Source organism: Lepidochelys kempii, chromosome 2, assembly GCF_965140285.1.
Source record: "Lepidochelys kempii isolate rLepKem1 chromosome 2, rLepKem1.hap1, whole genome shotgun sequence".
NCBI lineage: Eukaryota > Metazoa > Chordata > Testudines > Cheloniidae > Lepidochelys > Lepidochelys kempii.
The window spans coordinates 143,871,482-143,889,055 of NC_136381.1; the positions used below are offsets into that span (position 1 = coordinate 143,871,482).

At 44.1% G+C, this 17,574-nt stretch overlaps 1 protein-coding gene across 1 annotated transcript in view; it reads left to right on the forward strand.

Moving 5' to 3' along the window:
- Nucleotides 1-17,574, forward strand: part of SEMA5A (semaphorin 5A) — a 656,101-nt gene that overhangs the window by 621,357 nt on the left and 17,170 nt on the right. Inside the window, exon 19 of the mRNA XM_073332370.2 lies at nucleotides 2,254-2,409. Coding sequence (XP_073188471.1) covers nucleotides 2,254-2,409 — 156 coding nt within the window. The remainder of the gene's footprint in view (nucleotides 1-2,253; nucleotides 2,410-17,574) is intronic.

Sequence of the window (17,574 nt, forward strand, 5' to 3'; positions counted from 1 at the left end):
GGGATGTGCATAGGCTTCTGTTTAAGAGATCTGTATGCTTCTCAGCTAAGGTCAAGGATCTGGGCTAAAATTTTTAACCTTACAGAATGACTTTAAACTTGCAGCAGTGTGAGCACAGCCTTACATTTCTTTTGAATTTTACTTAATACCCTAAAATTATTTCCATCTCCCCCACCCCATTTATTTAAAACATAATTTTTAATTAGGGAGCAGATAAGCAACAGTGCTATGTTATACACAGCACCCTGAACTAAGCTTTACAAAAATGCAGTCTGAAAACATTCACTATTAGATATTATAGCATACTTTTTAAAAGTGATTTAGGACTTTATTTTATTGTTTGAGATAGTAGAATGGTAATTTGTAAATATGAGTACTATATGCTAGAGTTATGCAGAATATTCACAGTAAAAGCTGAAACCATGTGAGACTCTTCTGGTTTCAGGTTTTTCATTTAAAAATCAGACTGCTTACTCCAAAAGATTCACAACCCTTTCAAATTACCCTACATTTATTTTGAATGAACTTGGGTCCACTTTGCAGTAGAATGAGGCTGCTTTATAGTTTTGCATTTGAAATCATGTGACATTTTTGAATCTGCCTGGTTTTGACACAAAACTAGGTGAAATTTGATAGTGAGATCTAAGTTTTGCTTTGGGTTATTGGATTGATTTAACTCAAACCAGAAACACAAGCATAACTTAGTTGTTGAATAAGAGTATCTGTTTCCACGAACTCCTGGAAAGTGAAACAAATGATTTTTACAGCCCTCTATCTACTACTGTACACCAACCCTAGAAAAGTGCCTTGAAGACAGGACTTACTCATGTACTGTAAGAAAGACGTTAGATGAGTAAACACACAGTATCTAATATGGATCAGATAAATTCACTTCATTTAAGAGCAATATCCTGAGATCACACAGAGATAGCATGGTGTGAAAATAAAAATCCATTAAATAAAATTAGATAGACAGAAGAACAAAGCTAAAAAAGAAACAGAGGCTGACAATGATCCAAACCTGATACAGAGAAGGAACCTGGAGATCTGATCTGAGATATAGAAGAGTGCCTTACGATTTCAGAAGTGAAGAACAAGGCCAGAGTAACAAGAAGGTGGCTGGTTTTTTTTTAATTTAAACCAACATCTTGCATCAAACCTGGAACCAGGGCCGTCCTTATCCATATGCAAACTACGCAGCTGCATAGGGCACCAGGAAATTTGTGTGCTGCTCCAATGGCCAGCCCAATCCCCCGTCCGGCTGAGCTGGCCAGGAAAGCTGCCCCACTCCGCCCCGCCTCTTCCCCAAAGCCTCCGCCCCAACTCTTCCCACCCCTGCTCTGCCCCTTCCCCTAAGCTACATCCTGGGGGCTGCAGCAGGGGTCGGGCGCACGCCGCACTCACCAGGCGGCGGGAAGTGGAGCAACCCGGCCCCAGCTTGCTCTGCTGTGCCAGCTTCCAGCTGCGTCGCCGGTGGGTTCTGGGAGGCAGTTCCCCCTACCCCCAAGTCTGGGCACCAGGAGAGCAGAGTGGAGCGGGTTGGGGTCATGTCACTCCACTTCCCACCGCACTGTGAGTGCAGGGTCGGGCGTGCCCTGCAATCACTGGGCGCTAGGAAGTGGAACAACCCATCCCCAACCCGCTCCACTCCACTGGCTCATGCTGTGGGATGGTTTCCCTCCTGCCCGCCAAGCCTGCTCCTGCCCCCCCCCCCCCACAGATCTTGGGCTCAGTCCCTGGTGGAGGCCTAGGGTCAGCCCCTCCCCCCTCTCAGGGGGGCTGCATAGGGCACCACAATGTCTAGGGACGGCCCTGCCTGGAAAACATTTCTATAGGTCTATGTTGCTACTGGTCAGTTACCTAAATTAACAAACTGGCATTGTCTGCCTTGAAGGCCTGTGATAAACTTAAGGCAACATAGTTAGACTTTTTATTGCACACAAGTACAGTGGGGGGAAATGCAATATTGCTGTGATGAACATAACATCCTGTAGAACATTTACAATACTGAACTGTCAATTTCAGAGGGAAGGTTGCATTTTTTGTGGTCTTCGCCATATATGGGACAAATGATCAGCTGATGTGAATTGACATAGCTTCACTGAAGTTAATGGAACTATGCCAGTTTACATGAGCTGAAGATCTGGCATGTATCCTGTCCTTATTTATAGCAAGACATTTAATTTTTCACTCTGATGTGGTTCATTTGCACAACTTATTTCCAATATTTCCCTCTCCTTATAACTAATACAGACAACTGGTCCGACTGGTCTGAGTGGTCTGATTGTGATTCATCTGGAGTCCAGTTCCGTGTTCGTCAGTGTATCATTTTATTTCCAGTGGGCAACCAGTGTTCTGGGAACACCACTGAGAGTCAAGCTTGTATTTTCGATTCTAACTTCATACCAGGTAAGATCATTTACTTTTAAAGAATAAGTGAAATCACTCACAACAACTCTGCTGCACAGTGCAGAAGGGAGCCAAATCACAGAAGCTATGGAAACTGCCTTGGAGGAGCTGTCCAGATGCAAAAGACAGCTGTGCAGGATGCTTCTCATTCCACCACTTCTTTACTATATTTGAGAGTAATGTAGCCGTCCCAAACTCATTTCAGTAAACTTCACTATACTGTGTTCCCATTCGTGTGTTACTGACCTGATCATGTCCCTTTCAAAGTGGTTTCAGATTTTACAAGAATACTGCTGTTCTTGCAGCACAATAGGCATGGCCAGCCCCAGGCATATGCAAAGTGTCCCACCAGACAAAGCCTCTTGCTTTTATGCTGCCCGCTTTTTTGGAAATTGTTTCCCAGAATGCACGCCTGGCACCTTCTAACTTGAAAGATGGATTGTGATGGACCAAATTATAGGGCTATCAGCCTCACATCAATCCCAGACAAGATAATGGAGCAGTTGATACAGAACTTGATGATCAAGAATTAAAGGAGAGTAATATAATTAATGCCAAACAACATGGGTTTATGGAAAATAGATCCTGTCAAACTTAATTGATATTTTTAATGAAATTACAAATTTGGTTGATAAAGGTGTCAAGATTCCTTCACCACTCTGAACTCTAGCGTACAGATGTGGGGACCTGCATGAAAACCTCCTAAGCTTACTTTTACCAGCTTAGGTTAAAACTTCCCCAAGGTACAAACTATTTTACCTTTTGCCCTTGGACTTTATCGCTGCCACCACCAAACGTCTAACAGGTATATAACTGGGAAAGAGCCCATTTGGAAACATCTTTTCCCCCCAAATTCTCCCAACGCTTACACCCCCTTTCCTGGGGAAGGCTTCATAGCAATTTGCAATTTCCTCACCAATTTGCATAGGTGACCACAGACCCAAACCCTTGGATCTTAAGAACAATGAAAAAGCAATCAGATTCTTAAAAGAAGAATTTTAATAGAAGAAAAAGTAAAAAGAATCATCTCTGTAAAATCAGGATGGTAAATACCTTACAGGGTAATCAGATTCAAAACATAGAGAATCCCTCTAGGCAAAACCTTAAGTCACAAAAAGACACAAAACCAGGAATCTGCATTCCATTCAGCACAGCTTATTTTCTCAGCCATTTAAAGAAATCAGAATCTAACGCATCTCTAGCTAAATTACTTACTAAGTTCTAAGACTCCATTCCTGTTCTGTCCCCAGGAAAAGCATCACACAGACAGAGAGAGAGAGGCTTTGTTTCTCCCTCCCCCCAGCTTTTGAAAGTATCTTGTCTCCTCATTGGTCATTTTGGTCAGGTGCCAGCGAGGTTATTCTAGCTTCTTAACCCTTTACAGGTGAAAGGGTTTTTCCTGTGGCCAGGAGGGATTTTAAAGGTGTTTAGCCTTCCCTTTATATTGCTGACACCCCCCCCCCCCCCAAATCACAGATAGGGTGAAACGCTGGCTGGGATTTCTTTCTGGAGCTCTAGGCAAAAACAGAGTTAATAAGACACATGCACCTCTAAATATACTACCAAGTATATAAAGACTAACAATATTTTCCACATCTCAAGGACGATTTGAACCAGTTGATTCTGGGAAACTTTCACGGGAGAGTGCATCAGCCACTTTGTTAGAAGCTCCTGAGATGTGTTGGATGTTGAAATCAAAATCTTGGAGAGCTAAACTCCACCAAATAAGTTTTTTGTTATTTCCCATGGCGGTATGAAGTTACTGTAGCACAGCATGGTCAGTTTGCAGCTGGAAACGCCATCCCCAAACAAATGGGCATAGCTTTTCCAGAGCGTAGACAATGGCGTAACATTCTTTTTCACTGACTGACCAGTTGCTTTCCCTCTCAGACAGCTTCTTGCTGAGAAACACTACAGGATGGAATTCTTGATCCGGTCCTTCCTGCATTAAAACTGCTCGCACACCACACTCAGACACATCTGTGGTAACTAGGAATGGTTTGTCAAAGTCTGGGGCCCTTAGCACAGGGTCAGACATGAGTGTCGCTTTAAGCTGGTTAAAGGCCTTCTGAAACTCTTCAGTCCACTGGACGGCATTGGGCTGTTTCTTTTTGGTTAGGTCTGTCAGTGGGGCGGTGATTTGGCTGTATTGCAGTACAAATCGTCTGTAATAACCGGCCAAGCCTAAGAAGGATTGAACCTGTTTCTTTGAGTTGGGGACAGGGCACTTTTGGATAGCATCCACTTTGGCCTGTAGGGGGTTGATAGTTCCTTGACCCACCTGGTGTCCAAGGTAAGTCACTCTGTTTAGGCCTATTTGACACTTCTTAGCCTTAACAGTTAGTCCTGCCTCCCTCATGCGCTCAAAGACTTTTTGTAGATGTTCCAGGTGTTCTGCCCAGGAATCCGAAAATATGGCCACATCGTCAAGGTAGGCGACTGCATATTCTCCTAATCCCGCTAGGAGTTCGTCTACAAGTCTTTGGAAGGTGGCGGGTGCATTCCTCAGCCTGAAAGGGAGTACATTAAATTCATAAAGCCTGACCTGTGTGGTGAAGGCTGACTTTTCCTTGGCAGATTCATCTAGTGGTACCTGCCAGTACCCCTTGGTTAAGTCCAAGGTAGAGATGAACTGGGCCCATCCCAGTTTCTCTAATAGTTCTTCTGTGCGTGGCATTGGATAGTTGTCTGGGCGAGTTACAGCATTTAGCTTATGGTAGTCCACGCAAAAACGTATCTCCCCATCTGGTTTGGGAACTAGAACCACTGGAGATGCCCATGCACTACCAGAGGGCCAGATTACACCCATCTGTAACATATCCTGGATCTCCCGTTCTATAGCAGTTTTATTTTGAGGAGACAACTGGTAAAGTTGGACTTTAATTGGGTGAGCATTACCTGTGTCAATGGAGTGGTATGCCCGTTCAGTCAGTCCTGGGGTGGCTGAGAACGTCGGCATGTAGCTAGTGCACATCTCCTGGATCTGCTGTCGCTGCATACGCCCAAGGGTCATGGAGAGGTTCACCTCTTCCATGCCACCAGCACTTTTCCCTTCGTAGTATACACTTTCAGGCTACTCAGCGTCATCTCCTCCCTGGGCTGTAAACTGACAAACCTTTAATTCTCTGGAATAAAAGGGCTTTCGGTTTGAGGTGGGGAATGCTATGAGATAATTAACAGCTCCCAGGTGCTCCTGGACCGTGAATGGCCCTTCCCACAACGCTTCCATTTTATGGGCCTGGAGCGCCTTTAAGACCATGACCTGGTCCCCTACTTCGAAGGAACGCTCTCTGGCATGTTTATCATACCAGGCTTTTTGCTCTTTTTGATCATCCTGTAGGTTTTCTTTAGCAAGGGCTAGAAAGGTTCAGAGGGTGTTTTGTAGGTTGGTTACAAAGTCCAGAATGTTAGTTCCTGGAGAAGGTGTAAACCCCACCCATTGCCGTTTCACCAACTGTAATAGCCTCTTAACCTTGTGGCCATTTCAAGTTCAAATGGTGAGAACCCTAAACTGGGATGTGGTACAGCTCTGTAGGCAAAGAGCAACTGCTGCAACACTAGGTCCCAATCATTGGAGTGCTCATTTACAAATTTACATATCATGGCCCTCAAAGTTCCATTAATTTTCTCCACCAGGCCATTTGTTTGATGATGGTAAGGGGTGGCAACCAAGTGATTCACCCCATGAGCTTCCCAAAGGCTTTCCATAGTTCCTGCCAGGAAATTAGTCCCTGCATCTGTGAAGATGTCCGAGGGCCAACCTACCCTGGCAAAAATGTCTGCTAGTGCCTGGCACACACTTTTAGCCCTGGTGTTGCTTAGAGCTACTGCTTCCGGCCATCGGGTGGCAAAATCCATGAAAGTCAGTATGTACTGCTTTCCTCTGGGTGTCTTTTTCGGAAAAGGACCCAGAATATCCACAGCTACTCGCTGAAATGGAACTTCAATGATGGGGAGTGGCTGGAGAGGGGCTTTGACCTGGTTTTGGGGTTTTCCCACTCTTTGGCATACCTCACAAGACTGGACATAGGTAGAAACATCCTTGCCCATTCCCTCCCAGTGGAATGACCTCCCCAAATGGTCTTTGGTCCTGTTCACCTCAGCATGGCCACTAGGACGATCATGGGCTAAGCTCAAGAGCTTGGCCCAGTACTTAGTTGGAACTAACAACTGTCTCTGAGGATGCCAATCTTCCTGGTGTCCACCAGAAAGAGTTTCCTTGTATAAAAGTCCTCTTTCTACAACAAACCTGGATCGATTAGAAGAGCTGAGAGGTGGTGGGTTGCTCCGTGCCACCGTCCAAGCTCTGTGGATGCTTTCATCTGCTTCCTGTTCGGTCTGGAACTGTTCCCTTGATGCTGGAGACATCAGTTCCTCATTGGATTGTGGACCTATGCTTGGTCCCTCTGGAAGCGATGTAGGAAGCGATGTAGGGGATGGGGCTGTTTCCGTTGACTGTGAACTGCTCTCTGCTGGTGCACTATATTGGGGTTCAGGCTCCGGCTGAGCCTCTTGTGTAGGGTTATCAGCTGCTGCCAGTTCAGGTTTGCTGGGGCCCTCTGGTGTTGGGGTTGCAAGTACTGGGTTCAGTGCTGGCAATGGGTCTGGTGCTGGTTGTTCCGCCGGTTCTGGGACTGGCTCTGTCTGGGTCTCTGGGACTGGATCCACTACTGCTGTTGCAGACATTGGCCTGGGGTCTGGATCCATCACCTCTGACTGGGTCCTGGTAGAAGTTTTCGGAACAGAGCTAGGCATGACGGCAGGTTTAGCCTGGCTGCAGGTGATCATTCCCACCCTCTTGGTTAGCTTCACAGGATTGGCCAAGTCTTCCCCCAACAGCATGGGGATGGGATAATCATCATAGACTGCAAAAGTCCATGTTCCTGACCAGCCCTTGTACTGGACAGGCAACTTGGCTGTAGGCAAATTGAAAGAGTTGGACTTGAAGGATTGAATTGTCACGTGGATCTCTGGGTTGATTAAATTGGGGTCCACTAAGGAAGCATGGATAGCTGACACTTGTGCTCCGGTGTCCCTCCACGCGGTGACCTTCTTCCCGCCCACACTCACCGTTTCCCTCCACTCCAAGGGTATCTGGGAGATATCTGGGACTGAGGACCTCTGGTGTGATTCTGGTGCAATGAACTGTAATCTGTTGGGGTTCTTGGGGCAGTTGGCCTTTACATGCCCTGGCTCGTTACACTGAAAACATCGTCCTGCTAACAGGTCACTGGGGCGAGCTGGGTTGTTGGAGAACGGTGTGGCGGGACGATAAAGTGGCTGGAGGGTTCCTTGGGGGGTAGGTGGGGCCTTGGGCTCTCCCTGGTAGTAGGGTGTGGTCTGAGGTTGTCCCTTCTGGTATCCGCTCCCACTGCGACCAGTTTTTTTTTTCTCTGCCATCTCCACCCATTTGGCTCCAGTCTCCCCTGCCTCGATTACAGTTTTGGGCTTCCCATCTAGGATGTACCTTTCTATTTCCTCAGGAACACCCTCTAAGAATTGTTCCATTTGCATTAGGAAGGGCAAATTTACTGGAGATTCAACACTTGCTCCTGATATCCAGGCATCCCAATGTTTCACAATGTGGTAGGCATGTCGGGTAAATGACACGTCTGGTTTCCACCTTAGGGCTCTGAACCTCCGACGAGAATGTTATCCCCATTCTGACTCTCACCTTGTATTTAAATAGTTCATATTTGTTCATGTGTTCTTTAGGCATTTCAGCTGCCACCTCAGCTAACGGTCCACTGAGCTGCGGCCTCAGCTCTACCACGTATTGGTCGGTAGAGATGCTGTACCCAAGGCAGGCCCTTTCGAAGTTTTCTAAGAAGGCCTCAGTATCATCGCCTGCCTTGTAGGTGGGGAACTTTCTGGGATCGGAAGTGGTACCTGGAGAAGGATTGCTAGGGTTTGTTGGTATATTCTGCTGAGCCTTTGCCTTCTCCATCTCCAGTGCATGCTTCCTCTCTTTTTCCTTGTCCTCCAGTTCTTTGGCCCTTGCCTCCATAGCTCTCCTGTGGGCAGCCTCTTGGTTCTTTTCTGCCTCTTTCGCTGCCTCCATTTCTTTGTCCTTTGCCTCCATTTCTCTCCTGTGGGCAGTTTCTAGGGCTTTTTCTGCCTCTTTCTGCCTCCAGTCTGGCTAACTCCAATTTGTCTTGTGTCTTGGTTTCTGTCATCTTTGCCTCTCTGTTTTTAACTAACTTTACACCCAAGAGTTAGAAAACAAACAAACAAACAAAAAAAACTTGGCTGGTAAAATTTTGCTGTGCTGTAATATGATACCTACATTCTCTGATAGTGATTGTCAGCCTACAGAAAAATCCTAAAAACAAAACAAAAACCTAACACCTTTGTCTCCAGGCAAATAGGCAGAAAACGCCTCCTGTTGTTCTTAGGTAAAAAAAATCTTCTTCAGATCTGTGAAGACTGGTGAATTTCCCTGCAGGAGGTTAACTACCCTGCCTTTAGGTAGAGAAAACTCCAGCTCACAAAAGACAATTCACTTTTTTCTCTGCTCTGCCCCAAAGCAGAGGGGGAAAAAAAAAAACTCTAACTCCTTTCAGCCGAAAACCTGCTTTCCAGCAGCCCAAAGAAAAAAAAATTCCTTTTCAAATCTGTGCTTCTGGTTCAAAAAATCTCAAATTGATCTCAAAATGATTTCAAGTTAATCCCACCACTCTGCTACCATGTCAAGGTTCCTTCCCTACTCTGAACTCTAGGGTACAGATGTGGGGACCTGCATGAAAACCTCCTAAGCTTACTTTTACCAGCTTAGGTTAAAACTTCCCCAAGGTACAAACTATTTTACCTTTTGCCCTTGGACTTTATCGCTGCCACCACCAAATGTCTAACAGGTATATAACTGGGAAAGAGCCCATATGGAAACATCTTTCCCCCCCAAATTCTCCCAACGCTTACACCCCCTTTCCTGGGGAAGGCTTGATAAAAATCCTCACCAATTTGCATAGGTGACCACAGACCCAAACCCTTGGATCTTAAGAACAATGAAAAAGCAATCAGATTCTTAAAAGAAGAATTTTAATAGAAGAAAAAGTAAAAAGAATCACCTCTGTAAAATCAAGGATGGTAAATACCTTACAGGGTAATTAGATTCAAAACATAGAGAATCCCTCTAGGCAAAACCTTAAGTCACAAAAAGACACAAAACCAGGAATCTGCATTCCATTCAGCACAGCTTATTTTCTCAGCCATTTAAAGAAATCAGAATCTAACGCATCTCTAGCTAAATTACTTACTAAGTTCTAAGACTCCATTCCTGTTCTGACCCCGGCAAAAGTATCACACAGACAGAGAGAGAGAGGCTTTGCTTCTCCCTCCCCCCAGCTTTTGAAAGTATCTTGTCTCCTCATTGGTCATTTTGGTCAGGTGCCAGCGAGGTTATTTTAGCTTCTTAACGCTTTACAGGTGAAAGGGTTTTTTCTCTGGCCAGGAGGGATTTTAAAGGTGTTTACCCTTCCCTTTATATTTATGACAAAAGGTAATAGTGTTGATGTAATATACTTAGACTTCTGTATGATATTTGACTTAGTACTGCACTGTTTGATTAAAAAACTAGAACAATCCAAAATTAATATTGCATAAATTAAATTTATCGGGTGATCTGGAAGAAAGCATAAAATCATCACTGATAAAGTTTGCAGATGACAAAAAGATTAAGGAAGAGGTAAATAATGAAGAGGATAGGTCACTGATACAAAGTGACCTGGATTGCTTGGTAAAATAGGCAAATGTAAAATTATACATGTAGGAACAAAGAACATAGGTCATTTATATAAGATTTGGGATAGTATCCTGGGAAGCAGTGACTCTGAAAAAGATTTGGGGGTTGTAGTGAATAATTAGCTGAACATGAGCTCCCAGTGCGACGTTGTGGTCATAAAATGCCTAAACAGGGGAATCTCAGGTAGGAGTAGGAAGGTTATATTACCCCTGTATTTGGCATGGGCGCAAACCACTGCTGGAATACCGTGTCCAGTTCTGGTGTCCACAATTCAAGAAGGTTGTTGATGAACTGGTGAGGGTTTGGAGAATAACCACAAGAATGATTAAAGATAGGAAAATATGCCTCAAAGAGCTCAGTGTGTATAGCTTAACAAGGAGAAGATAAGGGTGACTTGATCCAATCTATACATACCTGCAAGTGGAACAAAAAAAAATCATAGCATTTCAATCTAGCAGAAAAAGTTATGACAAGTTCCAACAGCTGGAAATTGAAACCAGATAAATTCAGACAGGAAGTAATTTTTTAACAGGGAAGGTAATTATCCATTAGAACAATTTACTGTGGGCTGTGATGGATTCTCCATTTGATGGGAATTTTAAAATCAAGATTGGATGTTTTTTCTAAAATTACTTCTCTAGTTCAAACGGGAATTAATTCAGGGAATTTCTATGTGTTATGCAGGAGGTCAGCTTAGATGATCCCAGTGATCCCTTCTGGCCTTAAAATCTATGAATCTATGAAACTCTACAAATAGCAGAAATGTACCATGTCCCTGTGCATGCTTAACATAGTAAGTAACAACAGTGTCACAAACTGAAGAAAACCTTCTGAACCATCCTGGTCAACAACCCTGACAACATTCACCAGATGATAAAGCTTCCTTATATACTCAGTGAACAATGTTACCAAATTTTACACAGGTTTGTTCACCACGTGTTCACACCTCCCTGGTATTGCTCCTACCAGACTAATATGAAAAAGGAGCATATTCAAGGAGGGTGGATGTTGCCTTGATGGACATCCTGGCCTTCTTAAACTCTTATGTAAAATTCCTGTGGTATTTAATAAGGGTGAAATCAATGGGATTCTGTAGAAATTAAATATAAGTCTATACATATTATTCTGCAAACCCGAGAGAATTTAATAGGAAGCTAGGTCTTAAAATTCTTAAAATAAGCTTTAGGGTGAGATTCACTAGAGACCTGCTCCTGCTCTCATTTAAGTTAATGAGAAAACTCCAGTTGACTATAATGGAGCAGGATCAGACCTCAGGTGCAGGAAAGAATAGGTGACAGGGTTGGTTTTAAGCCATCTTTACCCCTTCCAAATTCTGAGCTATAGGACTGCTTTAAGTTTCAGAATGTTATTGTTCTCTGGTAAATTCTATGAGCACTATGGCTTGGTCTACATTACCAACTTATGTCTGTATAACTGCGTCGCTCAGGGGCGTGGCTTTTCCACACCTCTGATTGACATAGTTATACCAACATACTCCCAGTGTGGACAGTTCTGTGTCAATGGGAGAGTTTCTCCCGTTGATATAGCTACCGCCCCTCGGGGAGGTGGAATAACTATGCTGAGAGGATAATCTCTCCCATCGGTGTAGGTAGTGTCTTCACTAAGTACTACAGCGGTGCACTAAGTATGGACAAGTCCTATGCTGTAAGGGAAATTGGTGAACAGCAGTCTTTAAATAAAAATCATATTACTTAACTTCCTAAACATTAACGTATTCCTCCTCCAGAATTAGGGGTGAGGTGTCTACTCACCTATTCACCTTACACCTCATCAGCTAATAAACTACGCAATTGAGAACGATGTATAAAAACGGGGCATTTCACACATGTATCAGATTTCCCCAAGTCCCTTCCCTGTCCATCCCTTTTGTTTTTGACAGCTTTGTGGATGTTATATGGTTTAATAAGACAATATGCCATTAACCCAGTCTTGAAAAACTGTCATGAAAATTTATGAGTTTGAGCATAAAATTTACTCACGTCTCCTTTACTGTGGTGATTTGATGATGATGACAAATTAATGATACTTTTTTAGTCAGAAAATAACTCATCTCAAGAAAAGGATCGAGTAGAATTTTGCCAGGCTTTTTAACCAAATAGTCTTGTACTTCACAGGCACTGGAGGCTTCCCCGCCTTTATATCTGGACACATAGGGCCAGATCTTCTGATGCTGTAAATATGCATAATTCCATTGATTTTAATGGAGATGTGCTGATTTACACCAGCTGGGGATTTGGCTATTCAGTATAATATTCTACATATTCTTTTCATTCTCCTTAGCTGAACGTCTGCATTGCTTTCTGTATTCATTGCCTGAGAGATCTGATTTGTTTTTTTATTTTTCAGAACTTTGGAGATATTCATCTAATTTGAATGACCCTCATGTGTAAAACAGACAACCATATACTATAGCAGTTGCTATGGAAATCATTTCATGCCATGCATTACTATTAGGTTAATAACTGGTCACAACATTAAATGTGTTTAGCTGTGCCTCAGGTCTTTAACTCCCACATGACTGCTAAATACCTGATAAGATAATAATATCATGTGTCATTCTTCAACATTTCTTCAGATTTGCAACTGTATTGTTTCTTATCACTGCTGTCTCTTAAATCCCCAAAACAGTGTGGGTGGCAACACTGTATTGCTATTAAAAATCATCTTTCCCTCTGTGCACATAAAAAAACAGTAGTCTGCCCACAGACAAAATAATGGCACCTTCCTCTGTAACGTGAAATAGAGTTATGTTTGCTCAGAACAGCAACCTTTTTCCCTGTGACTGAAAATACATGCAGTGCAGAAGCACGATGAGATCAATACATTTAAATGATGTTGGTTTGTGTAACTGTTGTGCAGTGAATAGGAATACATTTGAAGCCAGTAACATTTTTATTTCTCATCCAAAACAAATGAAAAAATCTCAGTGTGAAAAAAGGAGGATTCTGGGAACTCCCACATCGTATTTGTTCATCTTCCTCATGGCTTTAAAACAAGATTTAGTAAGACTGAAATACTATTAGTATCCCAGTTACTAGAATTGAAAATGCACATGGCATTTTGGACCACTCATTTTTTAAAAAAATATGGAGTGAGGAATGTTTGATTAATAATAAAATATTTTATTACAGTATTGAAACCACCTCCTCTCTGGCCTTCCCAATTCCCATCCCCCACCCCTTCAGTCCATCCAGAATGCAGCAGCTAACCTCATCTTCCTGCCCCATCCCTTAGACCGGAGGTTCTCAACCTTTTTCTTTCTGAAGACCACCCACAACGTGCTATAAAAAAACTACACAGCCCACCTGTGCCACCACAACTGTTCTTGTGCATGTATAGCCAGGGCTGGTGTTAAGAGGTAGAAGCAGGGCAATTGCCCGGGGCCCCAAAAAGCTAACTTCAGCCCTGGGTGGTAGGGCTCGGGGCCCTGCAATATTCCTTGCAGTTCTGTGTGGCAGGACTTTGGCTTTCTGCCCAGGGCCCTAATGAGTCTAATGCCAACCATGCTTGGCCAAGCTCCCCGTGAAACCTGCCCGTGGCCCCCCCGGTTGAGAACCACTGCCTTAGACCACATAATTCTCTGTTTTTGAATGCTCCAGTTCCCTCCCTGTCACCCACTAAATCAAGTTTGATTCCTGTCCTTGCTTTCAAAGATCTACCCCCAACAACTGCATATCCTCTCTATTCAAACCACCTCTCCCCTTTACTCAGTTATGCCAGTCTCCCCCCATCCCTTTTTTCCCTCCTCTCATGCCTTAGTTTAGACCTTCTTTCACACCATCCCATGTGCCTGGATTGAGGTCTCTCTTCCAGTGTGTGAGGTTCCCTCCCCCTTATCATTCAGCTCCCTCCTGAAAAGCTGCTTCTGTGATGCCCACAAAGGCTAATCCATAGCAGCATCACACTATTGCCATCCCAGCCTGTTTTTATCTTCCTGTCTTTTGGTTTGTAAACTGCTTTGGGGCAGGGATTATCTTTGCCTTATCCAGGCAAATTGCACTGTCAGCACATAACCAACAAAAATAATATTTTGTCTGGACTGGTAATTTCATCTTTGAAATGTGCCAAGGTTCATTTCACAGCTGAATGAAGATAATGCAGAAATGGTCTGAGGCATGTAAGATATGCAAAGTTCAAGATCTCTGTTCCACATCTACTAGTAAAGTATGTACTTCAGCATAAAATGGAACTGGACATAGAATCAGTTTTAAAGCCAATTCTAGGAGTTGCATCTGATGAAGTGAGCTGTAGCTCACGAAAGCTTATGCTCAAATAAATTGGCTAGTCTCTAAGGTGCCACAAGTACTCCTTTTCTTTTTGCGAATACAGACTAACACGACTGTTACTCTGAATTCTAGGAGTGTTGCCCGTGATTCTTTTCTCTATCTCCAGCAATCTTTTCTTGTTGTTAATATAACCCCCCCACACACACCTCAAATAACTCTAAATACCTACCAAAACAATATTGGGGTCTGGGGTCTGCTTAATTGGCTCTCTAAAACCACAGAAGTGTATATTTTGTCTCTGTTCTTGTAGAAATTCTTCAAGAGTTGGCACATGTCCATTCCACTGTAGGTGTGTGCACATCAATGCACACTTGGAAATTTTCCCCTCAGCGATACCTGTCAGGTTGGCATATGCATCTTCTACTACCTCACACTGCTGCACAGTGTTATAAAGGGGCCCCTCAGTTAACTTCTTACCACTCATAATGGTTGATGGAACATGCGTGTTCAAGCCCTGTCACCTCTGTAATAAGTCGACGACACAGAGTGACCCACACCCTAGTTGTCTGAAGTGCCTTGGAGAATCACACATTAGTGCTCTGTTTTTGTAGGGTTTTTAAGCTTCTGTCCAAAAAAGACAGAGTGGCCCGGCTCAAGTTTCTACTAATGGAAGCAGTGCTACATTTGCCCTCAGAGCCTGCCCATTCAGAGTGGGGACGAACCACTTCCACATCTGTTGGGAGCTCTCCCCCACCATTGGCTGAGCCAAGAGACCTATCTCTGTCTCCAGTACCTACAAAGAGACACCGCAAGTCAGCCAGGGATTCGGTACCTGAGAGTTCAAGATCGTTGGCACTGAAGTGAGAGTGGAGACAAAGGCAGTGGAGTGCACTTGAAGAAGAGGCTCTTCCTAAGACAGTCCTCCGATCAAGAGGGTTCATCAACTCCAGAGCCTAGGCCAGGCCCATCAAGACTGACCCCTGAAGTGACTGCTTCTGCTTCATCACTCACAGTACATTAGAGTCAGGAGTCAATCTTGCTACCATCTATTCTGAAGGATTATGCAGTGGCTTGGAAACTGCTTAGCCTCTTGACACCAGTTTCCCTGTTGATCCATGTCTTATGGTACCAGTATCTAATATACCAGCATCTAATGTTCCTCTTCTAGCACCAGAACAATATACGGTACCAAAGCTACCTCCAACCAAAGTGTCTCTGAAGATACTACAGACTAGAGGCATGATTTTGCTGGACCACCTTCTCCATGGTCTGACCATCTCTCCCCAGTATCAACAGATTTGACACCCCCCCCCCCTTTGTCAGAGGAAGCAGATTTGTCATCACATTCTGAGGTTGGTTTTTGTGACTACCTGGTTGCATACAGCATGCATCTTTGGGTACCTGTCAAACCTGGTATCCACTGGAACCTCACAAAGACTAATGGTCCAGACATAATTGGGCCCCAGGCCCATATCCATGGCCATTCTGGAATATTTGGGGTTTCCAGCTGGCCTTTAGGTCTCCCCATTCCCCTCATTCTACTGCTTTGGACAGGCATCAGGAGCAACCACATTAGAAATAGCCAGTGTCCTCTCCTAGTACTGGGTCTGGTACCAAACAAAAGGAAGTCCCCTCAGCAGATCTGCCCGTTAAGGAATTAGAGAAAGCTCTACCTCAGCACACTTTGGATTCCTCTTTCTCATCACCAGATGAGACAGTTGTATCGGAGACCACTTCTCCCCCACCTGATGATTACAAAGCCCATCAACACTTACTAAGGAGGATGGACGCAACTCTGGATATCCATCCAGAAAAAGCACTGGATATCCAGCCAGACTTGTGGACTGTGACGGAGTACTACTGAGCCCAACTGTTCCACCAGGTTGGGCTCCCTCACCCTGTCCCGCTAAGCGAGGCCCTCAAGCCTCCTCTAGCACACACACAGATAGCGACACACCCAGCTGCAGAAAGACACAGCACATTGAAATCAGTACTGCATGGGAAGGCTTTCAGCTAAGGAATTGCCCAGCACTCAAGTGCACTCTCCCTCTGGAGAGTAAATCCCAAATTGTATTGTCTTGTGCTGCACCCAGAACTGTACAACGTAAGCTAATTGAAATTCGCCCTGTCCCTCACTGTGGAGAGAGATACGCACAGCTTTCTGCTCCCCCACCCCACAGTTGTGAATTACACAAACTAAGTTAAAAACAAAAACAATGTATTAAGTACAAGAGGTAGATTTTAAGTGATTATAAGGGATAGCCAACATATCAAAACAGATTACCTTAGTAAATAAACAAAAACTGCAAACTGAGCTTAACACACTAGATAGGTAGGATATAAATTAGCAAATTCTCACCCTGAGTGATAAACTGGCTGGCAGACACTTAAGGCACAAGGTGCCTTGGCTTTTCCAGGTTTTCATACACAGGCTAAAGATCCTTTTGGCCTGGGGCCATCACTTCCCACAGTTCAGTCCTTTCCCCTTAGGTGTTTCCACATGCGTTGTTGCAGAGAGAGTGAGGTCCCTCTGATGTCATTGTCCCCCTTTTATCTTCTTCCCACTTGCTGGAAAGCTCTTTTATTGTGACCTGGATCAAACATTTCCCATTGTATGGTGCTATCTCTGATAGGTTTCTATTGTACACAGTTCCTGGGGTAATCCTTGTGCTTGTGTGCATTTCCTCAATAAGCCATTGACATTGTTTGGCCTTTTTACTCTTGTACCTGAAAGGCTGCTTGTGGGTGCTTTCAACCTCACAACATGTTTCAGTAATACATAGAATATCAGGGTTGGAGGAGACCTCAGGAGGTCATCTAGTCCAAACCCCTGCTCAAAGTAGGACCAATCCCCAACTAAATCGTCCCAACCAGGGCTTTGTCAAGCCTGACCTTAAAAACCTCTAAGGAAGGAGATTCCACCACCTCCCTAGGTAACGCATTCCAGTGCTTCACCACCCTCTTAGTGAAAAAGTTTTTCCTAATATCCAACCTAAACCTCCCCCGCTGCAACTTGAGACCATTACTCCTTGTTCTGTCATCTGCTACCACTGAGAACAGCCTAGAGCCATCCTCTTTGGAACCCCCTTTCAGGTAGTTGAAAGCAGCTATCAAATCCCCCCTCATTCTTCTCTTCTGCAGACTAAATAATCCCAGTTCTCTCAGCCTCTCCTCATA